The 27,640-nt window shown below is 39.7% G+C and overlaps 1 protein-coding gene across 4 annotated transcripts in view; it reads left to right on the plus strand.

The window, feature by feature from the left end:
• Positions 1–27,640, plus strand: part of LOC132402111 (potassium channel subfamily T member 2) — an 884,531-nt gene that overhangs the window by 404,483 nt on the left and 452,408 nt on the right. For 3 of the 4 annotated variants that reach the window (XM_059984711.1, XM_059984712.1, XM_059984713.1), the window contains 3 exons: positions 2,789–2,897; positions 19,184–19,292; positions 25,880–26,029. In XM_059984711.1, the coding sequence (XP_059840694.1) occupies positions 2,789–2,897; positions 19,184–19,292; positions 25,880–26,029 (368 nt within the window). The remainder of the gene's footprint in view (positions 1–2,788; positions 2,898–19,183; positions 19,293–25,879; positions 26,030–27,640) is intronic. The other variant, XM_059984714.1, reaches the window with a different exon arrangement.

Genomic DNA, 27,640 nt, shown 5'->3' on the forward strand with positions numbered 1-27,640 from the left:
CATTCTGAACGTTGTGTGTGAGATAAACACTTGGTGTATTTCAGTAATTATAAGATAAATCTTGGTAAGAAAAATTACATAACAAAGAAACTTATGAAATTTTACCAGCCTTTTTAAGATAACCTCTAGTAATTCTGTGTGTACATACAGTGGTGCTAGGAGGTTTGTGAACCCTGTAGAATTTTCTCTATTTCTGCATAAATATGACCTAAAATATGATCAGATCTTCACCTAAGTCCTAAAACTAGTAAACAAATCCCAATTAAATAAATAACACAAAAACATACTTGTCCATTTATTTGTCAAGAAAAATGATCCAATATCACATGTGTTTGTTGGATAAAGTTTAGTAACTAGTGTGACCCCTTGTACAGAGATAACTTCAACTAAACCTTTCTCATAACTGTTGGTCGGTCCTGCACATCAGCTTGGAGGAATTTTAGGCCATTCCTCATTACAAAACTCCTTTACTCTGGGAAGTTCGGTGGAGGGGGGTGGGTGCTTCCTTGCATGAACTGCTTTCTTCAGATCCTTCCGCCACATTTCTATAGGATTAAGGTCAGGATTTTTGATTCGGCCATTCCAAAAACACCAATTTTCTTCTTGTTAAACTAGTCTCTTGTTAATTCATTCTTGTTTTTTGGATCATTGTCTTGTTGTATTATCCAGCTTCTATTAAGCTTCAGGTGACAGACTGCTACCCTGACAATCTCCTGAAAAATGTCTTGATACAATTTTGAATTCATTGTTCCCTCAAGGATTGCAAGCTGTCCAGGCCCTGAGGCAGCAATGCAGCTCAAACTCTGCTTAACAGTTGGGATGTAGTTTTGGTGTTGGTGTGCAGTTTCTTTTTTTCCCTACAAACATAGCAATGTGCATTTCTGCCAAAAAGTTCAATTTTTGGCTCATCTGTCCACAAAACATTTTGTCTCAGAGTTCTGTAGAACATCTAGGTTGTCTTTTGCAAACTTAAGATGTGCAGCAATATTTTCAGAGAGCAGTGGTTTGCTCTGTGATGTCCTTCCATGAACACCTTTCCTGTTCAGTGTTTTCCTTATAGTGGACACATGAACAGAGACAGTTGCAAATTCTAGAGATTGCTGCAGGTCTTTTGCTGTTCCCCTTGTGTTCTCTTTCACCTCCTTCAGCACTGCACATTGTGCTCTTGGTGTGATCTTTGCAGGATGCCCACTCCTCAAAATTTGAGAGTGCCTATATTTAATAACTTTGTTCATATTTAATACATTTTTCTAATTTATGTATGCATGCTGTGTAATATTATTTCCAATTGTTATGTTCCAAGATTACACCCAATTGATTTTACAATAGTCTCTCCCTACCCATCCATATCTCTCTCTTCAGTTTATTTTCTATCATCCTCTTGCTCCCTCTCTCACAACATGCACATGCATACACCTTGTTGTAGGGGTCTTGTTGGATTTCTGCCTGATGGTAATGACACTTTCCTTCTTATTTTTGTAACTTTGACTATATAATTCATCACCACCCCCACTCTATTGAGTTTATTGGCTTCATTATCCACCTCATAACACACATAATGAAGTGGAAGCAAGACATCCTCCATCCAAAGAGATTGTCAAAGAAAAGGATGACTAATCCTGATGATAGCCTTTCTAAGTAAATCAAATAGAATTTTATGAAAGATTTCAATTTGAGACATACATTTCTTCCTTTCACTAATTATTTCCCATTTGTGAATGAACATCTCAGATAAAATTTTGTTCTAAATTATTCAATAATGAATAACTCCAAACAAATGATATTAATTTTAGAGAATACGTACACGACGCTGGAAGAACTCAGCAGGTCAGGCAGCATCCGTGAGAAAAAAGTAGCCAACGTTTCGGGCGGAGACCCTTCATCAGGAATGGGGGGGAAGAGTGGTCCGAAGCCCAGTAATAGAGAATAGGGGAGGGGGAAGAGCTAGAGGCGCCAGGTGGAGAACCAATCAGAGGAAGGATAAAGGGGGGAGGGGATAAGCATGAAAGGACCGTAGAGGTAAAGGAGCAGAAAGTTGAAAGGGGAGAGAGGCAGAGAGGGACTTAGGATAGGGGAAGGGGGAGGGGGAGGGAATTACCGGAAATTGGAGAATTCAATGTTCATACCACCAGGCTGGAGGTTACCCAGATGGTAGATGAGGTGTTGCTCCTCCAACCTGAGTTTGGCCTCATCATGGCAGTAGAGGAGGCCATGTATGGACATATCTAGATGGGAATGAGAGGCAGAGTTGAAGTGGGTGGCAACCAGGAGGTCCTGTCTATTGTGACGGACGGAGCGGAGGTGCTCGACGAAGCGGTCCCCCAATCTGCGTCTGGTCTCGCCAATGTAGAGGAGGCTGCACCAAGAGTGCCTCTAGCCCTTCCCCCTCCCCTATTCTCTATTACTGGGTTTCGGCTCTCTCTTCCCCCCCATTCCTGATGAAGGGTCTCGGCCCGAAACGTTGGCTACACTTTTCTCATGGATGCTGCCTGACCTGCTGAGTTCTTCCAGCGTTGTGTACATATTCTTTGAGCCACAGCATCTGCTGTTGTATTTTTGTGTTGTGATATTAATATTAAACATGTCCACCTCTTTGGGAATGATATGGATATTAGGTTAATTATTGAACGTATCTAAGGCATACATGTAGACATAACTCATTTGTACAATGAATTAGAGTTTTATGTGTGCTCTCTACTGTTACCACACTCAATAATTGTCTTTATTATTATCTGTCTTCTTCACAAAACTGAATAAGATTTGTTCTTCTTTGTATTATTTTGACCAGGATCACCAAACCATTCTGAGGGCATGGGCTGTCAAAGACTTTGCACCAAAGTGCCCCCTCTACGTACAGATACTGAAACCCGAGAATAAATTTCATGTCAAGTTTGCAGGTAATAAACTTGGAGAGATGAGCAAAATTTTGTAAAGATTCAACAATAAATAATTACAATATTATATATACTGATTGATTGAGATACAGTGTGGAATAGGCCCCTTCTCACCCTTTAAACCACACCGCCCAGAAATCTGATAGAGAAAGGGAAATTTCTGAAACACTGAAGGTGTGCCTTCAGGCTTCTGTGCCTCCTCCCTGATGGAAGCAGGGAGGAGAGGGCAGGTCCTGAGTGATTATATCAAAGAGCTCTGCATCATTGTGTTTTTATTGACATCACATGCAAATAATAGAGTTCCTCAGACATTGTTTGGGGCGTTGAAATAATTGCATTGATTTAGATGTGACCATATTTTAAACAGGTGAATCGGGAGAAATTTTCAATCTCCCAGTGTCTGCTAAACTTCAGGGTCTTTCATGTTGGATTTTGGGTGATGTGGGGTGGAGGAGTGGTTGGTGAGAAAGAAAACAACTTCTCACACTGATTGATCGTCATATAGTTGCTAAAATATAAATTGCATTTCAGTTATCGTAAAGCAAAATGGAAATTGGAACTTGCATATAAAGATTTAGAGGAGTTTAAAGAGATTGTGGCAGCATTAGTAGTGCTCATTCAAGAGTCAGAGAGCATCCAAGACAACAAGAAAATCATTCACATAGCACCCCTGTTTTAAGAAGGGAGGGAGACAAAAGAAAGGAAATTGTAAGTCAGTTAGCCTATTTTCAGTGATTGGTAAGATGTTAGAGTCCATTATTAAGGATGAAATCCCAAACTACTTGGAAGTACATGATTAAATACAATGAAGTCAGTATCTTGCTTAACAAAACTGTTAGAATTCTTTGAGGAGATTTGACAAAAGAGAATAATTGGATGTTATTTACATTGATTTTCGGGAGGCGTTTGACAAGGAGCTGCATATGAGGCTTCCAAACAGAGTTACAGGCAAGTACTAGTATGGATAGAAAATTAGTTGCTTGGCAGAAGGTAGAGAGTAGGTATAAAGGGGTCCTTTTCGGGAATGCAGCCAGAGGTAAGCGGCTCAAGGCTCCATGTCAGATCAACAATCTTTCACTATACGCATTAATGATCTGAAAAGGAATCAGGTTTAATATCACTGATATATGTAATGAAATTTGTTAACTTAGCAGCAACAGTAGAATGCAATACATGATAGATATGGAAAAAATAAATAAATTACAGTAAGTATATATGTATATAGAATAGTTAAATTTAAAAATATTTGTAAAAAACAGAAATAATAAAAAAGTGAGGTAGCATTCATGGGTTCAATGCCTATTTAGGAATCAGATGGTAGAGGAGAAGAAGCTGTTCCTGAATCACTGAGTGGCTGACTTCAAGCTTCTGTACCTCCTTCCTGAGGGTAACAATGTTCCTGGGTGATGGGGGTCCTTAATAATGGATGCTGCTCCTTGAAGATGTCTTGGGTACTATGGAGGCTAGTAACCCAGGATGGAGCTGTTTAATCTTGTAACTTTCTGTAGCTTCTTTCGATTCTGTTTATTAGCCCCCACCCCATACCAGATTGTGATGCAGCATATCAGAATGCTCTCCACAGTACATCTGTAGAGGTTTTTAAGTGCTTTAGGTGACAAAGCAAATCTCCTCAAACTCCTAATGAAATATAGCTGCTGTCTTGCCTTTTTATAGCTGCATCAATATGCTGGGACCAGGTTAGATCCTCAGAGATATTGACACCCAGGAACTTGAAATTGCTCACTCTCTCCAATGCTGACCCCTCGATGAGGATGGGTGTGTGTTCTCTTGTCTCATCCTTCCTGAAGTCTACAATCAGTTTTTTGGCCTTACTGCCGTTGAATGTAAGGTTGTTACTGTGACATCACTCAACTAGCTGGTAAATGTTGCTCCATATGCCCTCTCATCTCCACCTGAAAATCAGCTAAAAGTGGTTATACCATCAGCAAATTTATAGATGCTATTTAAGCTATGCCTACCCACCCAGTCATAGATGTAGAGACAGGATGAAGGAACTGATGTCATTGCAGTCAAATTTGCAGATGTTGAGAAAGATGGTCTTGAGGAAGTAGTCTGCAGGGAGACTTGGAAAGGATAGGTGAGTGCACAAAAAAGTGGCAGGTCGAATACAACATAGAGAAGGATGAGGTTATGTACTTCAGTAGCAAGAATAATGACACACAATTTTCTAAGTGGGGAGATAATTCAAAAACCAAAGGTGCAAGGAGGCTTGGGGGTTCTACTTCAGGATTAAACATGGGTGCCACAGTAACGTAGTGGTTAGAGCGTGCTGTTACAGCTCGGGCCATGCCAGAGTTCGGAATTCAATTCCAACGCCATTTTGTCAGGAATGTCCTCCCTATGGAATGCATGGGTTTTCCCTGGCTGCTCCAGTTTCTTTCCACAGTTGAAAGACATACTGGCAGTTAATAGGTCATTGTTCATTGTCCCGTGATTAAGTTTGGGTTAATCGGGTTTGTCAGAGGTGGCTGGGGCAACTTGGCTCGAAGGATTGGAAAGGCCTAATCTGTGCTGCTTTACTAAATAAATAAATAAATAAACAAACAAACAAGTTAAGGCTAATTTGCAGGATGGGCTTATAAAAAGAAAGGCAAGTATACCGTTACATTCATATTGAGAGGACTGGATTATAAAAACAAGAATGTACTGTGGAGGCATTATAAAGTGTTAGTCAGATTGTTCACAATATTCTGTGTTTGGGGTACAGTAAGCAACTGCGTGTCATATATAAGGAAAGATGTTTTGGTCCTGGAGAGGCTCCAGAGGAAGTTCACAAGAATGATACCAGGAATGAAAATGTTTAATGTCTGAGGAGGACATGATGTCCTTGGGCCTGTACTGGATGGACTTTAGAAGAATAGCATGGGGATCTCATTGAATACTAAAAGGCCTACATACAGCGCACATGGAAATAATGTTTCCATTAGGAGAAATAGGATCTGAGGGAACAGCCTCAGTATAGGCATGCCCCTTTATAACGCAGATGAGGTGGAATTACTTTGGCCAGATGGTGGTGAATCTGTGGAATTTGTTAATGTAGAGGGCTTTGGAGGCCAAGTCATTCAGTAGATTTAAGGAAGACATTAATGGGTTCTTGATTAGTAAAGGGATTAAGAGTCACCAAGAAAAAGCAGGAGAATGGGATTGAGAAAAAAAATGGCCAAGATTGACTAATGGCAGATTGGACATGACAGGCTGAATGGCCAAATTCTACTCACTTATTTTGTGCTCTTATAAAATAAACAAGGACTTTAATTTCTTTGTAAAGAAATGAGACTCCACATTTTGTAAAATTATTATTTTTAAGGCAAATGCAATTATTCTGTAATAATTATCACTGGAGAATTTAGGGCAATAAACCAACTGCTGGAGGAACTCAGGCAATCTCAATGTCTTGAGCTACGAACCTGCATCAGGGCTGTTATCAATTATTGAGCCTGTAAAGCTTGCTCTTCCCTGGCTGGACATCACCTGGCTTTTAAGTTTCTGACAAAGTATCTCCAACCTGAATATTAGGCCTGTTTCATCTTCCTACAGATGCTGTTGGAACTACTGAGCCTTTTCAACATTTTGTGTTTTAATTCCTAATATTTAAGATTGTTTACATTACATAATAGTAGCAAATAATTGAAGTTAAGATCTGGCATTGTTATCCATTGATAACACAAGCGCTTACAGCTTCATCGTAAATAGTTCAGCAAAATCTTAGACTTATGTCACTGCCTCATCATTTTAGAAATGGACTTGCAAATACTCTATTGGAGATAAATGTTGTTAAACTAGGGAAATATGAATCTCCTGTTTCTTGATATCTGTTCCACTTATGTAAGCTGCTTGTTGAATGGAGAAGCTATGTAATTATTAGTTCATAATATAATTAGTGATTATTAATTGGGTAACAGTGTACAATTTAACAGCTGACAAATTAAAAAGATAAATAATGAATTTGGAGTAACAAAGTACCCAGAGAGCTACTGACCATCATTGTTTAATTTATATTATGAGTAAACATTTGAGTGAGAAAATTTAATGCAGTCATAATCAGGAGTGGATGATCACATCAAAAAGTATTAGAACAGGCACTGTTACAGCCAGGTAAAGAAGGTTCCATCAAGCAGCTGTTGTCTAGTAACAGTGTAATATCAAAACAATAGCTCTTGCAAAGCATAGACTTATAATTGCCTTTCCTATTATTTCTTGTTTAGAGGCCACTGGAAAGTTTAGGATAATATTACACTTCTGCATGTAAATATACAAAGTTCATGTACAACAGTGATAATCCAATTAGAAATGCTTATTGCAGTATAGTTGACATTTGTATTTTGTAATATTATTTAAAAAAAAGAACCTCTCATCAATTGTGTTGAAACCTTTTGCCATGTTTATTTGTTGATGTACAACATTGGTTAGACTGATTTCATAAGATCAGAATTTGGCCATTTGGTTCATTGAGTTTGCTCTGCCATTTCATCTTGGCTGATCCATTTTACCTCTCACCCCAATCTCTTGCCTTCTGCCTATATCCCTCCATGCCAGGACCAATCAAGAATCTATCAAACTGTACCTTAAATATATGTAAAGACTTCTAATTTTCTCTCCATTAGAAAATAGACTACCCATTTAATCCTTCTACAAAAGTGCATGACTATACACTGCCTGAGTGTTCCAGCTGCCACTACTTTGCCCATTCTCCTAATATGTCTAAGTCCTTTTGTACCTCTCTACTTCCTCAAAACTACTTGCCTCTCCATCTACTTTCATATCATCTGCAAACTTTGCATAAAGCTATCAACTCTATCATCCAAATCATTGACATATAATGTAACAAGAAGTGGGACCATCAGAGGCCCCTGTGGAACATAACTAGTCAGCGGCAACCAACCAGTAAAGGTTCCCTTTATTCTCGCCAATCACCCACTGCTTTATCCATGCTAGTATCCTTCCCGTAATACCATGGGCTATTAACTTGTTAATCAGCTTCATATAGAACTTTGTCAAATGCCTCCAGAAAATCCAAGAACACGTCATCACCCAATTACCCCTTTGTCTCTCCAGCTTGCTATTTCTTCAAATAATTCTAAGAGATTTGTCAGGAAAGATTTTCCTTTGAAGAAACCATGCTAACTCCAACCCATTTATTCATGTGTCTCCAAGTACCCCAAAACCACATCCTCGACAATTGACTCCAATGTTTTCCCAACCACTGAGTTCAGTTTAACTGGCTTATAATATCCTATTTTCTGCCTTCTTGTCTCCATTTTTGAAGAGTGGAATGACATTTGCAATTTTCCCATCTTCCTGACCATTTCAAGATCCAGCGATTCTTGAAAGATCATTACTAATGTCTCCACAATCTGTTCAGCCATCTCTTTTAGAACACTGGGGTGTACACCATCTGGTCCAGCTAACTTATCCACTTTCAGACCTTTCAGTTTCCCAAGAACCTTCTGTTGAGTTATGGTAACTTCACACACTTCATGCACCCTGACAGCTGGAACTTCCACCATACTACTAATGCAAAATACTTATTCAGTTTGTCAGTTTCCTTGTCCCCCCCCCCCCCCATTACTACCTCTTCAGTATTATTTTGAAGTGGTCCGATATTCACTCTCATCTCCTTTATACTTGTATTTGACAAAACTTTTGGTATCCTCTTTAATATTATTGGCTAACTTACTTTTGCATTCCATCTAACTTGCATTCCTCTAACTTACCTCTAATGTTTGATCCATTATGTGCCCACTCTTTGGCCTTTATACTGGCTTTGACTTCCTTGTTAGCCATGGTTGTGTCACCTTCTCTTCAGAATACTTATTCCTCTGTGGGTTGTATATCCTGTACCTTCCAAATTGCTTCCAGAAATTCCAGGCATTGCTGCTCTGCTGTCAACCCTGCCAGTGTCCTTTTCCCAATCAATTTTAGCCAGCTCCTTGCATACGACTCTGTAATTACCTTTACTCCACTGTAATACTGATACATCTGACTTTAGTTCGTCCTTCTCAAATATTAAAGTGGATTCGATCATATTATGATCAATTGCCCCCAAGGTTTTTTTTTTAAAACGCTAAGCTCTCTAATCAATTCTGTTTCATTACACAATACCCAATCCAGAATAGCTGATACTCCAGTGGTCTCTACCATGAGATGCTCTCAAAACTCATCTTGTAAGCACTCTAGAAATTCCCCCTATTGATATCCAGCACTGGCCTGATTTTTCCAATAGGAAAATCATTCATGACCATGGTAACAATGCCCGTTAGACACACCTTTCTATCTCTCATTGTGTTTTGTAGACCACATCCTTACACTGTTTGGGGGGTGGGGGTCCGTAAATAACTCACATTTTACCTATGCAGTTCTTTAGATGTACCCACAATGACTCAGCACCTTCTGACCTATGTCACCTCTTTCAGAATCAGAATTATTACCACCAGCATGTCATGTGAAATTTGATAACTTAGCATCAGCAGTTCAATGCAATACATAATATACAAGAAAAACAAAATATAATAATAAATAAATAAATAGATAAATATGTAAATCGATTACAGTATACATATATTGAATGGATTAAAAATTGCACAAAAGCCAGAAATGATATATTAAATACTGAGGTAATGTCTAAGGTTTAATGACCATTTAGGAATCAGATGGCAGATGGGAAGAAGCTGTTCCTGAATTGCTGAGTGTGTGCCTTAAGGCTTCTGTGCCTCCTACTTGCTAACAGTGAGAAAAGGGCATGTCATAAGTCAGGTGTTGAATCAGGACCCAACTGCAGGACACAGACATTGGAGTCCCAGAAACAGGACTAGACAGAACCCAAGGAGAGGACGGGATGCAGTCTAGGCAAGGGAAGCAGGACTAGGATGAGGGACTGGGAACAAGAAGCCTAGGGTGCACTCCAAGCCCGAGACTGGACAAGGACCCAGAACCTGGGTCTTGCCTCGGGCTCGGACCCTCAAACCCAGGCGAGGACATGTCGAGACTTGGCTAAGGACTTGAGGCTTGGGTCGAGGCTGCAGGGTACAGTCCTGGAGCTTGAGGAACTGAGGCTGGTGCTCAGGGCAGACCAGGAACTGTACATCAACATGTAGCCAGGACTTATCCTCCAACAAGCCAGGACTCATCTTTGACAGGACACTGACATGAGACAGGACAGTACACAGACATAGAGCCAGGACATGTCCTCTGACAAGCTGGGACTCAACTTTAACTCCACACCAAGGTGGGGCAGGACCAACTGTCAGGTAACAGCCAAACAGCCTGACTTACCTGACAGAGGCAAAGGCAAGACAGAATCCCCCCGCAGGGCAACAGCAGAACAGCCTGACTTACCCCACAGAGGCAAGGACAGAAAGAGACAAACACCAAAGAGCAACAGACAGTTCCACCTCTGCATCAGGGTTGCTCCAAGTAGCCATTACATCCAGCAGCCTTGGCTAGCTACAGAAGCAACCAGATCCCCACCTGGGTCAGAGTGGCTGACAGCCAGCCAGCTGGCCCAGGAAACAGCTGAATCCATACCACAATGACCACTCTGACTACTACCAGCAAGGCTCCCAGAAGCCATGATTCTCCAATGCAGCCCCAAGGATGGCAAGGGTCCATTCTAGACTTCCATCTGCCAGCTGTGCCATGAGTATCTTGACAAGACAGCCCCAACCACACTCACTACCAGGGCCACTTATATTCCCAGTTCCAATATGAGCCTCAGGTGTTTCTGGTTAAGTCCAACCACAACAAGGGACCACGGGAAAACCCAGAGTCCGTGGACCAGACCACGGACTTCAGACTGAACCACCACAGGGCATGCTGGAGGTCCTTAATAATGGATGCTGCCTTTCTGAGACACCGCTCCTTGAAAATGTCCTGGGTAATTTGTAGTCTAGTACCCAAGATGGAGACAACTAAATTTACAACTCTCTGCAGCTTCTTTCTGTCCTGTGCAGTACCCTCCCCCCCCATATCAGACAGAATGCTGACAGAGCCTGTCAGAGTGCTCTCCATGATACACCTATAGAAGTTTTTGAGTGTGTTTGTTGACATACCAAATCTCTTCAAGCTCTTAACGAAGTATAGTTGCTGTTTTGCCTACTTTATAACTGCATTGATAGGTTGGGACCAGGTTAGATCCTCAGAGATCTTGACATTCAGGAATTGAAACTGCTCACTCTCTCCACTTCTCATCCCTCTGAGGATTGGTGTGTGTTCCTTCGTCTCATCCTTCAGAAAGTCCACAATCAGCTCTTTCGTCTTACTGACATTGAGTGCCAGGTTGTTGCTGCGGCACCACTCCACTAGTTGGCACATCTCACTCCTGTACGCCCTCTGTCACCATCTGAGGTTCTACTAACAACGGCTGTATCATCAGCAAATTTATAGATGGTATTTGAGCTATGCCTAGCCACATAGTCATGACTATATAGAGAGCAGAGCAGTGGGCTAAGCACTCACACCTGGGGTGCACCACGGCTGATCATCAGCGAGGAGGATATGTTATCAACAATCCGTACAGATTGTGGTCTTCTAGCTAGGAAATCGAGGATCCAATTGCAGAGGGAGGTACAGAGGCCCAGGTTCTGCATCTTCTCAATCATTGTGGGAATGATGGAGTTAAATGCTGAGCTATAGTCCATGAACAGCATCCTGACATAGGTGTTTGTGTTGTTCAGGTGGTCTAAAGCCATGTGGAGAACAATTGAGATTGCATCTGCGGTTGACCTATTGTGGCAATAGGCAAATTGCAATGAATCCAGTTGCTTGCTGAGGCAGGAGTTCAGTCTAGTCATAACCAACCACTCAAAGCATTTCATCACTGTCAGTGTGAGTGCTACAGGGTGATAGTTGTTATGACAGCCCACATTATTCTTCTTTAGCACTGGTACAATTGTTGCCTTTTTGAAGCAAGTGGGAACTTCCACCCTTAGCAGTGACAGATTTAAAATGTGCTTGAATACTCCTGGTTGGAACAGGTTTTCAGAGCCTTACCAGGTACTGCATCGGGACCTTCTGCCTTGCAAGGGTTCACTCTCTTTAAAGACAGCCTAACATTGGCCTCTGAGACAGAGATCACAGGGTTTTCAGGTGCAGCAGGGATCTTTGTGGGCACACACTCATCCACACAGGCTTTAATGAAGTTTGTAACAACTGCAGCATACTCATCTTGGTTTGAAGATGGATCCCTGAATATAGTCCATTCCACCAATTCAAAGCAGTCCTGTAGGCGCTTCAGTGCTTCCCTTCTCCATACTGTCTTGGCCCTCACTACTGGTGCTGCAGTCTTCAGTCTCTGCTTATACTCAGAGAGTAGAAGAACAACCAGGTGATCAGACTTCCCGATGTGTGGGCATGGAATAGCATTCTCGATGGTGGTGTAGCAGGGTGTTTGCTCGAGTATTGCATGTGATCTGTTGATGGTAATTGCTTAGTGAATTTTTCAGACTGGCCTGGTTAAAATCTCCAAAACCGCTGGTGAAGGCGTTAGGGTGTGCTTTGTCATGCATGTTGATCCCATTGCTCAGATCATCTAAAGCCTGATTGACATTGGCCTGAGGTGGAATGTAAACTGCTACCAAAATGACTCCGGAGAACTCCTGCGGTAGGTAAAAAGTATGGCACTTTACTGCTAGATATTCCAGGTCTGGTGAGCAGAATTGGGACAGCACTGATATATTTGTGCAGCATGACAAGTCGATTATGAGGCCTTCTTCTCCACCTCTGCTTTTGAGAGACTCTATAGATCTACCCTGATGGTGTATACTAAACCTGTCGATCTGAATCGCTGCATCCAGTACGGAAGGGGTTAACCAGGATTCCATGAAATGAAGGACACATGTGGTTCTAATATCCCTCTGATTCAGCACCCTAGCTCTGAGATCATCGATTTTATTCACCAGAGACTGCATGTTTCTCAGCAAGATAGTTGGTGTTGGGAGTTTAAAACCGTTTCCTTAAACTCACTTGTATCATCCCTGATCCACGCTTCCTCCTTGGAATCCTACGTGGACGCTTCCGTCCACAATCCGTGTTGTTTCTGTCCATTTCAAGCAGCAATAGTTCATTTAAATGCATCAAGGCATCTTTGTTGACTCTACTGATCCTGAAAGCTGTTGTGCTTTTTAGCTGTAACAGGCTGAAACGGGAATATTTAATTGTATCCATTGAGAGTACTGCTTCTACTCATTCTAATGTTCTGATTTGATCTTTTCCAACAGAGCCATGCCACCCCCTCTGCCTACCTGCCTGTCCTTTAAATATCATGTGTCTCCTTGGATGTTACACTCCCAGCTATAATCTACTTCAAAATCAGAATCAACTTTATTATCACCGGCATGTGACGTGAAATTTGTTAACTTAGCAGCAGCAGTTCAATGCGGTACATAATCTAGCAGAGAGAAAAATAATAATAATAAATAAAATAAAAATAACAATAATAAATAAACAAGTAAATCAATTACATATATTGAATAGATTAAAAAAGCATGCAAAAACAGAGCTCAGAAAAATAGAGGTCTATGGGTAACCCTAGGTAATTTCTAAGGTAAGGACATGTTCGGCACAGTTTTGTGGGCTGAAGGGCCTGTATTGTGCAGTAGGTGTTCTATGTTTCTAAAAAAAAAGAAATACTGTATATTTTTTTTGAAAAGTGAGGTACTGTCCAAAGATTCATTGTCCATTTAAAAATCGAATAGCAGAGGGGAAGAAGCTGTTCCCAAATCACTGAGTGTGTGGCTTCAGGCTTTTGTACCTCCTACCTGATGGTAATAGTGAGAAAAGGGCTTACCCTTGGTGCTAGAGGCCCTTAATAATGGCTGCTGCCTTTCTGAGACACTGCTCCCCAAAGATGTCCTGGGTACTTGATAGGCTTGTATCAAAATGGAGCTGACTAAAATTACAACCTTCTGCAGCTTCTTTCTGAAGCCTCTCTATACCAGACAGTGATGCAGCCCGTCAGAATGCTCTGCACAGTACAACTGTAGAAGTTTTTGAGTGTATTTTTTGACATGCCAAATCTCTTCAAACTCCTAATAAAGTTTAGCCACTGTCTTGCTTTCTTTATAACTGCATTGATATGTTGTGATCAGGTTAGATCCTCAGAGATCTTGACACCCAGGAACTTGAAGCTGCTCACTCTGTCCACTTCTGATCCCTCTATGAGGATTGGTATGTGTTCCGTTCAGCCATGATTCAATGATGTCTACAACATCATACATGCCAATCTGTAACTGTTCATTGACCTTATTCCTTATACTCAAATATAACACTTTTTGATTTTGTCCACATTTTACATTGCAGCTCATCCTGCTGACTGCAATTTTACCTTATCATCAGCCTCTCTTTGCTAAGAGTCTCACTACACACTGCCTTTGTTTGTAAACCAACTACCTCACCTCAGCACTATCACCCCAGTTCCTATCCAGCTGCCAAATTAGTTTAAAACCTCCTGAAGAACTCTAGCAAACCTGCCTGCAAGAATATTGGTCCCCCTCAAGTTAAGGTGTAACCCATCCCTTTTATACAGGTCATTCTTCCCCCTGAATAGATCCCAAGTATGTATCCATAAAGCTGAGCCTCGTCTTTCTGCCCCAGTTTCTCAGCCATGCATTCACATGCTATATCATCCTATTCTTTACTGGTGTTTTGCACAGGCAGCAGTCCACAGATAACTGCTCCAGAGGTCCAATTCTTCAGCTTTTCTTCCTAGTTCCCTAAAGTCTCTCTTCAGGACCTTCTCACCTTGTCTACCAATGTCATTGGTGCTAATATGTACCAAGACTTCTGTCTGCTCACCCTTGCCCTTGAGAATGCCATGGATCCAATCAGAGATGTCCCTGACCCTGGTACCAGGGAGGCAACTTACCGTCTGCATGTCTCTATTGCACTCACCAAATCTCATCTTTGTTAGGCTGACTATGGAATATTCTATCATCACTGCAGCCCTCTTCACCTCTCTTCTCTTCTATGTCACAGCACCAGACTCAGTGCCAGAGATCCAGTCACTGTGGCTCCCTTCTTGTAGGTTGTTTCCTTCAACAGTATCTGAAGTTGTATATTTATTACTGAGGGGAATGGCCACAGGTGTCTTCTGCTCTGGCTATGCATTTCCCATCCTTCTCCTGACAGTCACCTGTTTCCTGCATTCTAGGGGTGACTATCTCCCTGTAGCTCCTATCTATTAACTCCTCATTCTCCCGTATAGTCAAACATCATCACTCTGCAGCTCCAGTTCCAGAATACATTTTCTCAGGAACTGCAGCTCCATGTACCAGGTGCAGATGTGTTTATCCAGGATACTGGAGGTCTCCCAGACTTCCCATATCCCACATGGAGTACAAAACACTGTCCCTAGAGCCATTCTTACTAATCTATTCTACTCTAAGAGATGACGAATAAACAAATATGAGCAAAAAGAGAGAGACTTACCAGATAATTTACCTTGTCGAAACCTGATCTCGCCTAAGCCTGACAAGCCCAAGCCACTCTAAACACTCGCACACTCAAAAGAATGGCCACTCCGCTTGTACTTGTGTTATTTTTATTCACCCGTTCTAATGAATCCCTCTCAGTGATTGGTCGCACTTATCTCCAAGGAACTGCCACGAAGCTTTGCCTTTCAAATCGTGATTGCGGATCTGATTGGAAAGGATGCTCTATTTACGCACACTCTCTCAGTGATTGGTTGCAGCCCAAGTCCATTCAACTATCAGGCATCAGAAAATATTAAATTTTAATACTATGCACATGCACGTAGTGATTTTCCTCACATTATTTCTTCTCATTATATCTGAATCTTTGTTAGAGGCTAACAATAAAGAGTGGAATATCTGAAACTTACTTTCATTGTTGGCTTGATAGTCTGAATTTGAAAAGATTGAAGATTCTGTGCTGCTTATGCACTTGAACATACTCTGCATTCTCCACTTAGTGTCTTGTCACCATAGGAATGCAATCAATAATACTCTTCCCTAGCATATCTGTGTCTCTTGCTTTATGCAAAAACAATCCAACGTCTAAGATTTCTGATTGTCATACTCTGCAGTGGACTTGAATTCTGTTGTTGCAATCTTAGTGTCGATATTGATCGAAAGTCACAGTCCTTAAGGTTATTTATAAGTAGCAATGGACAGCATATGATCATCATGTGTTTGCTGACTGAAATCCCAACTGTTGGGTATAGATTAAAAAAACTCCCAAGAACTATCACTAAGTTTCTAGTTTACCTTGTTAATTCAGCCTTTTAATCATCTGTTTAACTGACTTGCTAGAAGAGAAGCCAGAGTGTGGTAGTACATAGTTGCCACTCTAACTGGAGGCCTGTGACTAGTGGAGTGCCGCAGAGATCAGTGCGGGGTGCATTACTGTTTGGCGTCCATATCAATCATCTGGATGATAATGTCGTTAACTAGATCAGCAAATTTGTGGATACCAATTTTGGTGCTGTTGGGGACAGTGAGGAAGACTATCAGAGCTTGCAACGGGACCTTGATCAGCTGGAAAATGGTCTGAATAATGGTAGATGGAATTTAATGTAGACAGGTGCGAGGTGTTAGATGTTGGCAAGACCAGCCAGGGTAGGCCTTACACTGTGAATGGTAAGACAATAAGAATGGTAAGGAGTGCTGTTAAGGAAAAACTTCTTCTCCCAGAGAGTTGTGGGGGTCTGGAATGCACTGCCTCAGAAGGTAGTGGAGGCCAATTCTCTGGATGCTTTCAAGAAGGAGCTAGATAGGTATCTTATGGATAGGGGAATCAAGGGATATGGGGACAAGGCAGGAACCGGGTATTGATAGTAGATGAGTAGCCATGATCTCAAAATGGCAGTGCAGGCTCGAAGAGCCGAATGGTCTACTTCTGCACCTATTGTCTATTGTCTATCAGAGGGATCTGGGAATACAGATCCATAATTCCTTGAAAGTGGCATCACAGGTAGATAGGGTGTATAGGAAGTTTTTGGCATATTGGCCTTCATAAATCAAAATGTTGAGTACAGGAAATGGGTTGTTATGTTGAAGTTGTATAAGACATTAGTGAGGTCTAGTTTGGAATATTGTGTGCAGTTTTGGTTGCATACCTAGAGGAAAAATGTAAAATAAGGTTGAAAGAGTGCAGAAAAAAAATTACAAGTACATTGTCAGGACTAGAGGACCTGAGTTATAAGGAAAGATTGAATAGGTTAGGACTTTATTCCTTGGAACATAGTTGATTGAGGGGAGATTTGATAGAGGTATAAAAAATTAAGAGGGGTATAGTTTGCGAAAATCCAAACAGGCATTTTCCACTGAGGTTGGCTAGAGCTATAACTGGAGGTCATGGGTTAAGATTGAAAGGTGAGGTTTAAGGGGAACGTGAGGGGAAACTTCTTCATTCAGAGGGTCATGAGAGTGTGATATGAGCTGCCAGTGTAAGTGGTGCTAGTCAGTCTGATTTCAATGTTAAAGAGAAATTTGGATAAGTACATGGATGGTAGCGGTATGGAGGTCGATGGGAGTAGACAGTTTAGATGGTTTGGTACGCACTAGATGGGTCAAAGGGCCTGTTTCTGTGATGCAGTTTTCTATGATTCTATGACCAAGACTACTGTGGGTGCTTACATGGTTGGAGTAAACATGTCCACTTCTTGGAGGAAGCAAGAGCAGCTTGAAAAATTAAGTCAACAGTGGAGGAATGATTATTGTGGTTCAGAGTTGATCCAAAAGCAAAGAATTCTCTCAATCACCAGAAGCATGCACAGCCTCTTACAATTTTTCAATGTGATTGAGTGAGCATATCATCACTTGTCGCAAAGTTCAAGTCAACAGCAAGTTTCAGGTGTGGCTTGAAGGCAGCATACTCCTCACTGCTACCTTGTTGGAGTTGCAAATTTTCTCGTGAAATATTGAACCAAGGTCCGATCTGCTCCCTCAGGTAATAAAGGAAAATTATTTGTAAACTATTTCAAAGAAGAGCATGGAAAATTTCCTCACTTCCCAGCCAATATTTTGCTTTTGACCAGCCATTAAAAAAATCTGTTGTGAGTTCAGTGTTTCATTGTCGTTTGTGGGAGCTAACTGTTGCACTTCCAATGATGATTGGAATTGCAATTGGATTCCACCTCTACAGTACACTCTTCCCTGATAAGTGCTGGAACATCCTAACATTCATAGAAATGTGAGTGCTGATGACAGTTCTTTGACCTAAATTATTAACACTTTTTTCTCTTTTCACAAATGGTGTCTGCCCTGCTGAGTATTTCCAGTGTTTTCTATTTGTATTGAAATGTAAATTCTCTTTTGCATTGAAAAGGGGAGCCTCCTTCTCAGTAGGTCATCGGTAAAGCAAATTGAGAGACTGTCATCATTCCAATTAGACTCCAGTAATTTAATACAGCACACATGGCAACAGCAGAAGGAACAGAACGACAAGGGTCAATACCTCTCTCTGGGTCATCTGAGAGTTTTTGCTAATGAGATGTCATCTTGTACAAATGTATGAATTATTGTTTTGGCAATACTGAGGAGTCAATGGAAACATTTTAAACTATGTTTAGCTCACTCAGTCTGACACTTCCTGGCACCTTATTCTTAAAATAATTTACTATCATAACTTTCATTATTGAAGTGATAATCTATCATGAATTTAAATATATGAAGTTCATAAACTAAAGTTTTCTTTCCATGCTAAATAGTGGCTGACCATGGCTTAGTTTATGGATCAGGTTTACTAAGCATGAACATATTTTGTGAGGCTTTTAAATTGCCATCACTCCAAAGAGGTTATACAATAGATATAAGCAAGGATCTGGACCCTCTGAAATTTGCCTATCTCCACAATAGGCCTACAATGGATCCAATCTTGCTGGCTTTTCACCTGGAGAATGGCAATACCCTCATCAGGCTGCTGTCTATTGATTATAACTCAGTATTCAACACTCAGTACTGATCAATAAGTTCTGAAACCTGGATCTCCGTACCTCCCTCTTTGACTTCCTCATCAGGGGACCACAGTCAGTGTTATTTATGCTATAGCCTGAGTTTCATAGCTGCATGCAAAACATTAGCTAATAGATATACTGAATTTCCAGCTTCGGAGCAATTAATAATAATTGGTTAAATCCTTGCTTATGCCTCATTCAGCAGTACAGTGTCACTGACAGTGCTTAGCAGAGGCAGGAAAGTTGAAGTTTATATGCATGATTAACCAAGTACAAAATCTTTTGACTAATGTATTAATAGACAAATCTATGCAATTCTAGTTGCTCCACTTTATATTTTTCATATGATTCTATTTAGATCATGTTGTATGTGAAGAAGAGTTCAAATATGCCATGCTCGCTCTAAATTGCATCTGTCCAGCCACATCAACATTGATAACTCTACTTGTTCACACTTCCAGGGGCCAGTAAGTGCTTTTTTATATATAAAATATTAGCTTCATTTTTCTAAAATTATAGGCAATTTTATCATGCTTCTATTGTATTAGTTAATCTAAACCCTATATCAGAATATCAGGTCAAAATTTAGGCTGACACTGTTGTGAGGTGCTGAGGATACATTGAGCTAATTATGCCAACTTTTAATTAGACATGAAAATTAGGTCATATTTGCATATTCAGGTAGATGTCTGAATCCCTGGTGTTCTTATTAATTTTCCTTCTTTAACAGTAGGACTGAAAATGGACATTCTGTCTAATTGGAACTTGTTGGCACAGTATGTTTTATAGTTGTATTCAAGCCAGAAGACTCTGTATTACAAATAAACTTCATACTGTGGCATGCATTAATAAGCTACTGTGTGATAATAATTGTTATGTATTCAGGATAGTAAATATCAGGATATACCTTTCAACTTTAAATTTTTATGGCTTTTTACATTTTGGGGATGCTGCACCATTGCAGAAGCTCTAAGAATAAACCAGGGAATTATAGGCCAGTGAGCCTGACGTCAGTAGTGGGAAAGTTATTGGAAGGCATTCTAAGGGAACAGATATATAAGATAGACAGGGGCTATTTAGGGATGGTCATCTTGGTTTTGTGTAAGTCACATCTAACTCTATCTTATAGAGTTTTTTGAGGAAGTTTCCAGGTAAGTTGATGAAGGCAAAGCAGTGGATGTTTAGTCCTGCCAAAGGGTTTTGGTCTGAAACATTGACTGTGCTTTTTCCCATAGATGCTGCCTGGCCTGCTGAGTTCCTCCAGCATTTTGTGTGTCACAGTGGATGTTGTCTACATTGCCTTTAGCAAGGCCTTTGACAAGGTTCCATATGGGCGGTTGCTCAAGGAGGTTCAGTCACTTGGCATTCAAGATGACATTAGATTAGACATTGGTTTTGCGGAAGATACCAGAGAGTGGTTGTAGATGGTTGCCACTCTGACTGGAGGCCTGTGACTAGTTGTGTGCAACCGGGATCAGTGCTGGGTCCACTGTTATTTGTTATCTGTATCAAGAGATGAGAATGTGCCTAACTGGAACAGTAAATTTGCAGTTGACACCAACTTCGGGGGAGTAGTGGATGGCGAGGAAGACTATCAAAGATTACAGTGGGATCTGGACCAGTTGGTGAAATGGGCTGAAAAATGGCAGATGGAATTTAATGCAGATGTGTGTGAGGTGGTACACTTTGGAAGGCCCGAATACAATCGGTCTTACACAGTGAGTGGTGGTGCACTGAGGAGTGGGGTAGAATAGAGGGATCTGGAAAATCATAATTCCTTGTAAGTGGTGCCATGTGTAGATAGGGTTGTAAAGAAATCTTTGGGCACAATGGCCTTCATAAATCATTGTATTGAATACAGGAGTTGGGACGTTTTGTTAAAATTGTATAAGACACTGATGAGGCTTAATTTAGAGTATTGTGTGCAGTTTTGGTCACTTACCTATAGGAAAGATGAAAATAATACTGAAAGAGTATAGAGAAAAATTACAAGGATATTGCTGGGATTTGAGGACCTGAGTTATAGGGAAAATTTGAATATTCTGTAGAACATCAAAGATTGAGGGGAGATCTGATAGAAGTGTACAAAATTATGAGAGGTATAGATAGGGTAAATGCAAGCAGGTTTTTTCCACTGAGATAGGGTGAGGCTAGAAATAGGAGTCATGGGTGAAGGGTGAAAGGTAAAATGTTTAAGGGGAATATGAGGGCTGGTGAGAGTGTGGAACCAGCTGTCAGCACAAATGATGAATGCAGTGTTGATTTCAACATTTAAGAGAAGTTTGGATAGATACATGGAAGGGAGGGATATAGAGGGGTATGGTTCAGGTGCAGGTCGATGGGACTAGGTACCTTAATGGTTCGGCAGGAATCAGATGAGCCAAAGGAGCTGTTTCAGCACTGTAGTGTTCTATGACTCGAAAGATTCACCAAAGAAAATCATTGAGGGAAAAATCAGGCTTATCCCTCAATTAAAACCAAAAATAAAGCATTTGTTTCTTGTTTTATTGATTTTTATGGGAGCTTGCTGTGCACATGTAGGATGAGACATTTCTTAAGGTGGTGAAGGCACTATAAACAGTACTTAATAGGCATTTTAGAGCGGGTTAAACTCATCAAAGTTACAATCAAAAGGATACATTCTCATCTTCCAGTGGATCTAGTGTCTTTCCAACAAACTGAAGTAACAGGAGAGAAGCAGAATCATTGAATCATACAGCAGAGAAGCACGTCTTTTGCCCACCATATCCATAATGATCCTTTTTTAATTCTATACTAATTCCACTTGCCAGCATTAGGTCCATATCCTCACATGCCATGCCAATGATTTTACTACCACTGACATAAGACTAAGTAGCCTGGAGTTATCTGGCTATATCTCTGCCATCCTTAAATAAAGGAAAACATTACCTATTCTCCAGTCTTTTGGCTCCTTATCTATAGTGCAAAACTGATTAAAAGGGCCCCCAATATCTGTTCTCTTGTTTCCCATAGTGACCTGGGACAGAAGATAACCCTGAGGTTTTAACAATCTTTATGTGTCCTTTGAAATCAAATACTTCCTCCACCAAAATACTGACCCGAATCAGATTTTTCCACATACCCTCCTTGAACTGACATTCTTCCATGATTTCTCATTGATGAATATAGATAGATAATCATTTCGAAACTTGCCCACTTCACCTGTCTCCACAGGGAAACCATCTCTTGTTTCCCCTAAGGCAAGGTTTCCAACCTGGGATCCACAAACCCCTTGTTTAATGTTATTGGTCCATAGCATAAAAAAGGTTGGGATACCCTGCCCTAAGGGTATGCTCTCTTTCCATGCCTACACTCTTGTTACTGACATTTAATGTCTTGGAATTTTCCTTCATTTTACTAGCCAAGGAAATTTCATGACCCCCTTTTGAATTCCTAATTTCTTGCAGGTAATAGTCAAATTTTAAAGAAATGATAACAAAAATCCACATAAACCCATAGATCATGGATTCCCCAACTTTTTTTTAATACCATGGACCAATACCGTTAAGCACGTGGTCCATGCACCCCAGGTTGGGAAGACCTAATATAGATAATTCTTGATGATATTAAACTTTTATCTGCACTTACGAATGGTAAAATGAATTAAGTGAAAAATAAGTTAACAATTTGAATTATAAATTTGAATCTGGAGCTGGAGATGTTCTTGTTGGGTAAGGTTGTAGCAGCAATATCTCCTAAACTAAAAGATAGTTCTTGTGTGATTGAAAATTGAAAATGGGCTAAGTGGAAGGTTCAAACTAAGACACATCAGACAACAAGAATTTGTTATATTGAAGTGTGACAAAGCTATTAAAAGCGTGTTCATGATAAAATCAATATCTAAGCATTTAGTGTATGCATAATATATCAGATATTCTGCCATTGTAAATTTTTCGGAAGCAGTTCATATACTTGAAGTTTTGGACACTTGGGTTGTTCAAGCTTTGGTACACCAAGGTTGAGGGACAAAAGACTGCAGTCACTGCCAACGTCATAGACGTGTCAGCCTGTGCTTACAAATGCTGAGGCAGCGGGAAGGAAAACAGTCACTGACTTAAAGGATAAGGCAACAGGGCAAGCCTGTCCTAGTTTGTTACATAGAACTTGTATGAGTAGGTATTGTGGAATTGTGTATAACATGAGATGCTGGACAGTTGTGATTATAACATGGTTATGGTGATAAAGAGCTGAATTTAGCATTAATTGTTAATGCTGAACCTGCATATGAAGCAGCAGTGGATCCTCATTGACTTCAGTAGGAACAATATTTTGAAATGGAATATAATATGAAATCACTACTTCGTATGTGCATTTAGTTAAAGCAAACAAGGAAAAATTGAATTTCTACGTTTTGAAAAAAATCTTCATTTGAAAAATCAACATTGAATACCATTAGTATAGTGCCAAGGAATGCTGCAGAGTACAGGCCTTTGGATGTAAAATTAATCCACATTTGTCTAGTCAACTGGACATAAAAAATGCCACTGCTCAAAGAGCAGCATTAGATTCTACTTATTTCCTGGCCAATATTCATCCCTTGAGCAGCATCATTAATAATAAATATTTAATACTATTATTCATCCAGTTTCCCATGGAGATTGCATGAAATAAGGGAAGAATTTCTTTGTGGGTCAGTGTTGAGTTTGGTCAGCTTGTTGCTTTTCCCCAATGTACAACCAACTGCAGAACATTACATCTAATTCCTATCATTCCACTATATATAAGCAACTAAGTGAAGGGAAAAGCAGATTGGTACTCTCTTACTGAAGCTAATATATGTGAGGTGAAGGTGTACTTGGTCATGTTGAAGAACTTGGAATCATTTACTCTGCAGGTTAGAAGTTTCAGGAAAGATAATATTTAAGATACTTCATGGAAGAGGTAATTTGAAAATAATTGTATGTTTAATATTTACCCTCTTGAGAGAGCTCAATTATTAAAAGAAGAATGTGCTCAGCTGGGTTCAGGTTTGATTACTTCATGCAAGTAGCTTTGAATATTTACAAATAATTCTACTGTCCATCTCCTAACTGACACCAAGTCCCATTAACCTTTTCACTTGCTGGTGTACACTAAGTTCCTGTTAAACAACAACTTGTAGTTTAAGTTTTTGTGCAAGCTTCATTACTCTCCTTAGTTTCATCCCTCACCATCTCAATAGCCTCATCTCATTCCCACATTAATTTCTTGACTATAGGCAGCCTTGCCTTCTGAAGCAAGACATGAAATACTTAGATTCCCCTCTTCTGTATCCCATTGCCATTTCCTTTGCCGTTTGCCTCTTGATTGCACAGGCTCTGACCTCAGTCATGAGTATATATCATTATTTTTTGGTATCAAAAGCTTTTTGCAAGTCTATGTACAGAATATTGCAAACACTGAGTTGGATAAAATGGATGAAGGCAAAATTGAGAGATTGCATTAATTAGGAAAGGCTGAAAGAGTTGTTTGTTTCTTTAAAAATGTGATAATATATACAAAAATGTGAAAGAATTTGATAGAAACAAAAGAAAGTACATTCAGTTTTGGTGATTTTATAAATTTGGTTGCTATAATATAAATACTCATCAATAAATCCTATAAAAAATGCAGATGCTGGAGAGTTGAAATAAACACGGAGAATGTTTGGAACACCAGTACATCAGGTAAATTAGTGAAAGGGGAAAATTAATGTTTCAGGTGTTGTACATGATTGTGGGCCGAAGGGCCTGTAATGTGCTGTAGATTTCTATATTCTGTGTTCTTGTTGGATCTGGGAAAAAGATTCTGTCTCAGGATCATTAACCTGAAAAGCTAAATTTCCCTTTCCACAGAAGCTGCTTGCCACGTTCTGTGATTCCAGCATTTTCTGCTTGTATTGCAAGAGAACTTTATCTATTTGTAGAGTGATTATAAAATATTAAGGGGTGATTAAACAATAATGGGCTGCACTTAAGGAAAGCTGAATGATGTATGAAGGTGGAAAAACAGAAACAGTTTGTGATACAGTATGATAAAGAAGGGTGGCAAGAAGCTTGAATGCTTCTGTCCTGTAAATACTGAATAATTGTGTTCATTACTTTACTGTTAAATCATTTTGGATTGCAGCGCAATCATTTGTTTGTTTATTCAGGGTATTACTAGCAAGCTATTGCAAAAAGTGAAGGCGTGGGCATCATAGCTAAAACAAAATCTTGTTTCCCTTGACCACTTTGCAACAGGTCTGTTATTTTGGATTGAAAGTAGGTATCCACTGTTTGGGTAATGCAAAATTATAAATCAGTAATTTCCACTGATTATTTAAAAACAGAATATTATACTGAAAACACTTGTGAAAATAAGTAATGAATTCTATTATAACATAGAAGAAGATTATTTGGCCCTTCAAGTTTATTCTGGCTCCTGGAGCAATACTTTTACTCCTATTTCCCAATTATTTTTCCTGCAACTTACTCTCTCTTACATTTCCATAAACTGCATTATAATTCTCCTTCCAGCCTCCCTGAACCAGAAGCAATTTACAGTAACTCATCAACCTGCCAACTAACACATATTTGCCATGTAGAGGGGAAACTGGAGTGCCTTGGGAAATCCGTACATTCAGAGGGAGAACCCACAAACACCTCTCAGCATTGGAGGTCAGACTGTATGCAGGTCGCTGGAATTCTGAGGCAGCATCGTTATCTGTAGCATTAACTGAATGTGGTTTCTGGTGGATAGTTGTGTGCAAGTCATATGTTGATTATTGAATTATAATTAGAAGTGTTAACATATCTTTTAAAATGTGATTGATAATCTGATTTCTTCTTCTTTAGATAATTAATATGTAGTTCCATTCAATTTAGATGAACAAACTTCAGAAGTAGACTTATAGACCTTATTTCATTATTTCCAGATCAGCACCATGGGAGGCATTTAGACAACTAACTGGAACAAAACAGACCATAAGCAGGTGAAATATATGTTCCTAATGTATCAATAAGCTGCAATTGGCATTTTATTGATTAAAATGACTACATCCAATCACTTTTGATGTTGCTTTATTTATTCCCAGAGATGGCCACCAAACACATGAGCAGTGGCAAAAGATGTATGGCAAATGCTCAGCCAATGAAGTCTATCACATTAAAATGGAAGACAGCACTTTTTTTGCTGAATATGAGGGCAAGAGTTTTACCTATACTTCCTTTCATGCACATAAAAAGTAAGAATGTTTTTATCCTAATTTTTAAATCATCTCGGATTATTAGCTTAGCAGTTCTACTGACTCACATTTTTAAAAAAAAATTTCCTGCTGGTTGTACTTAAAGTATTGAATTGTGCATGCACTTGAGTAAAATAATGCTGTTTTATCTTTAAATGTTAGAAGTCTGAGTTAACCAGATTTAACAGCAATTAGTTCTTATTCATTTAAATGTATATTTTTGAATAATACAAATAAAAAAGGAAGTGTTGCATAAAGCCAAAATAAGAAGAGAGTTGATATCATCAATCAGGAAACAGCAATTGGAATTTCTGGGACATGTACTGAGGAACGAGAAGCTCAAGCACCTTGCAGCAACAGGAAAGATTGATGGAAGAAAGTATTGTGGTCAACAGGGCATGGCGTTCATGAGTTACATCAAGGGATGGACAAGCAAAAGTTTTGAAGAGCTTATTAGAACTTCTCAGTTTTAAGACAAATGAAACACCAAGATTGCCCTCATCATATGACATGGCTCACAATGATGATGATGACTCTTTGTCCAGTCACTTTTACGGATTTCTAAAGTGCTAAGGAATTTGCATTAGCTAACTTCTGGCTGGCAAAATTGCAACTTACATGTGTATATACATATATATGGTATATTTAGTGGCGAGCATTTGGTCCATAATGACAGATGAGAAAGCTCGTTGAACTCAACAACATATTGTGTAAAGTTACAATTAGGATTGCAAAGCCCTGCCTTTGCAGCCAGCCAAGATGTAGTCCATCTTGAAAGGTGGCCTCTACCCTGATGCAGGAATACTTCTAGATTAATACACATCATCTCAAAACTACATTCCCTCTGGATAATAAACACTAAGTACACTCCTAAAATAACCATCTGTGGTGAGGTGAAGCCAATCTGACCTTTCTCAAAGTGAAGCTAGGCCATGTATTAACCTTATGAAAGAAACCATGTTTAAAAAAAACCCTGCCAAGGTGATGACCAGATCCAACCTGGTCTGGGAATGGACAGGAACACCGGTAGTATTTTTGACAATAGTTTTGTCCATTGACATACACTATCTACCTATTTATCTATTTATTTATTTATATTTGTGCTATGACTCTGTTGCAGTATACAGACATGTTTTTTAATTGTTTGCTATAGGTTTGTAAGGATGGATTTGGATACGGAAAGGGGAGTTAGGAGTCAGAATTAGAATTAGACTTTATTTAAATCTTACATCCATCCCACAATGTAAAAATTAATCTACCCATGGAAAGTCTTCCTTATGTAACTGTGACCAGCCAAAATTGTCCAAGGAAATATTTAAATCACTGTAATTCTCACTACTCCCAATAAAATTATCTGCTTATATTTGCTCAGAAATTCAAATACAGTAAGCTCACTTGTTTACTACTTGGGGATCTAAAATTGATAGAATATGGAGAAAATTGCATTTGCAGCCATTTCCTGTCAAGCCACGTTAATTATAGAATTCATATGGGCACTTCCACCCATGATCCCGTGCAATTTCCCTCTCAGATCTGCACAGAACAACATCATTCCCTGTACGGTGATCTCCTTGAAGCATTGAGGAAAACTTAAACCGCATTTTCCTTGGG

The sequence above is a fragment of the Hypanus sabinus genome, chromosome 11 (assembly GCF_030144855.1).
Source record: "Hypanus sabinus isolate sHypSab1 chromosome 11, sHypSab1.hap1, whole genome shotgun sequence".
Lineage (NCBI taxonomy): Eukaryota > Metazoa > Chordata > Chondrichthyes > Myliobatiformes > Dasyatidae > Hypanus > Hypanus sabinus.